The 1898-nt window shown below is 32.3% G+C and overlaps 1 protein-coding gene across 1 annotated transcript in view; it reads left to right on the plus strand.

The window, feature by feature from the left end:
• LOC107577910 (myotubularin-related protein 3-like) overlaps window positions 1-1435 on the plus strand; it is a gene marked incomplete at its 5' end in the record, with an annotated part of 1993 nt that extends 558 nt beyond the window's left edge. Inside the window, 2 exons of the mRNA XM_016263934.1 lie at window positions 900-1228; window positions 1314-1435. Of these exons, the coding sequence (XP_016119420.1) occupies window positions 900-1228; window positions 1314-1429 (445 nt within the window). The remainder of the gene's footprint in view (window positions 1-899; window positions 1229-1313) is intronic.
• Between the last annotated feature and the right edge of the window lie 463 nt (window positions 1436-1898).

Raw genomic sequence — 1898 nt, forward strand, 5'->3', positions numbered from 1 at the left:
GATTTAAACACTTTACAGCTCAGATAACACACTTTTTTTTTCGTACCGAATAATTAAGTGCTTTAATAAAAATATGAGCTTCGCATTGCTGCTTTTAAACTTATAGGGCCCTATGAAAATAATTTTATTTTTTGCCAAATTATGTTTTTTTCTGTTTTAATTTTTCTGGATTTTTGTTTTCCATTTAAATTTTTCTAGATTCAGTTTTATTGGTAAAATTAAAATGTAGTCATAAAAAAAGCACGTTAATTGAATAAACTAATTAACTGAAACCATGAAACTGCTACAATTTAACAACTAATTATTAAAAGTTGAACAAAAATTACATTTTCAGGGCCCTATAATAAAATTCTGTTTTTTTCCCCCCATTTTAATTTTCTAGATTTTTTTTGGTTGGTTTAATTAAAAAAATGTTATTGTCCCGAAATTATGTGTTTTCCGTTTTGATCTTTCTGGATTCTGTTTTAATGGTTTAATTCAATTCTAATAATCAAAAATCATGTCTAATAAATTGAATTCATAAAAGTTTAACAATTTAACAATTTATTAACATTTTTGCGTTTTCTGTTTTAATTGTTTTGGATTTATGCTTTAATACAAATTGTAATTTTGGCAATCAAATGAAGGCATTAAACAATTTAAAAACAAAAGTCGATTGAATTAATATTTTAAAATGTCATCAAATTAATATGCAACAATCGCAGAAATCTTAGGACGCTACTTTTAGACTTCCATTGTGCATCACTGCAACCATATATATATATATATTTTTTTTTATATATATTTTCTGATGTAGACTTAACTAATATTGAACCTGGAAGTTTTTTATTTTAACGTCTGTCCAACGTTATCTGTCAGTGAAAATGTGTCACTCACCTTTATCTCAACCTTTGACTCAGACACCAGAGTTCGGGCGCTGTGATTGGTCGATGCGGGCAGCCAGAGGTCAGCTGGTGGGGTTGGCGTAATGCTGACGATGAGCATTTAGTACAAGCCATCGCTAAAGCCTGCGTCACCGATCCGGCTGCAAACGCTGCGCAGGCTAACGGCTCCTTCCTTCACCATCACAACAGCGGTGCGCTCAGTGACTCTGATCCTCACACGGCCAATGGGAGCGCAGAGGCGGAGCCAAAGACCACGCCCCCTCAGAAGCTGTTAATAATGGATGCGCGCTCGTATGCTGCTGCAGTAGCCAATCGGGCGAAAGGAGGCGGCTGTGAGTGTCCAGGTAATGCTGCAGAGCTTATGTTTTCAATTAAATGCTAGTAGAATAAAACATTTCATCCATGAAACGCCCTCTGTGTTTCCGGCAGAGTATTACCCCGACTGTGAGGTGATGTTCATGGGAATGGCCAACATCCACTCCATCCGGAAGAGCTTCCAGAGTTTGCGGACGCTCTGCGCTCAAGTGCCGGATCCGGTCAAGTGAGTCGACCTGGAAACCACAGCAGCAAACTGCTTAAAGCTGCTAGTTATTTACTGAATGCAGGTTTGGTGACAGAGACAGTTTTGGTTTTATTTAGTAATGCACCGATTTTGAAATTCTGGTAAATCAGTAAACCAATAAATATTGTTATGCTGATAACTAATTAATGTCTGATATTGTGAAGCTATACTGTGTCATATAAATACAATTTTATATATAACATCTTATATAATTAATGTATTATGTGTATATAAATAATTTATATTTAAATTGATATAATTTATGTAGTCATTATATTTGATATGATATTATTAATACTAATATATTATAAATATTTTATGAATTTTTAATTGTAAATATTTTATATAAAACTGAATAATATAATTTCAGGTATTTATAGATACATAAAATATATATGTATTATTATTAATTTATTTATATATATATATATATATATATAACTGTTTTATAC

This window comes from Sinocyclocheilus grahami, unplaced genomic scaffold (assembly GCF_001515645.1).
Source record: "Sinocyclocheilus grahami isolate Dianchi unplaced genomic scaffold, SAMN03320097.WGS_v1.1 scaffold7729.1, whole genome shotgun sequence".
Taxonomy (NCBI): Eukaryota; Metazoa; Chordata; class Actinopteri; order Cypriniformes; family Cyprinidae; genus Sinocyclocheilus; species Sinocyclocheilus grahami.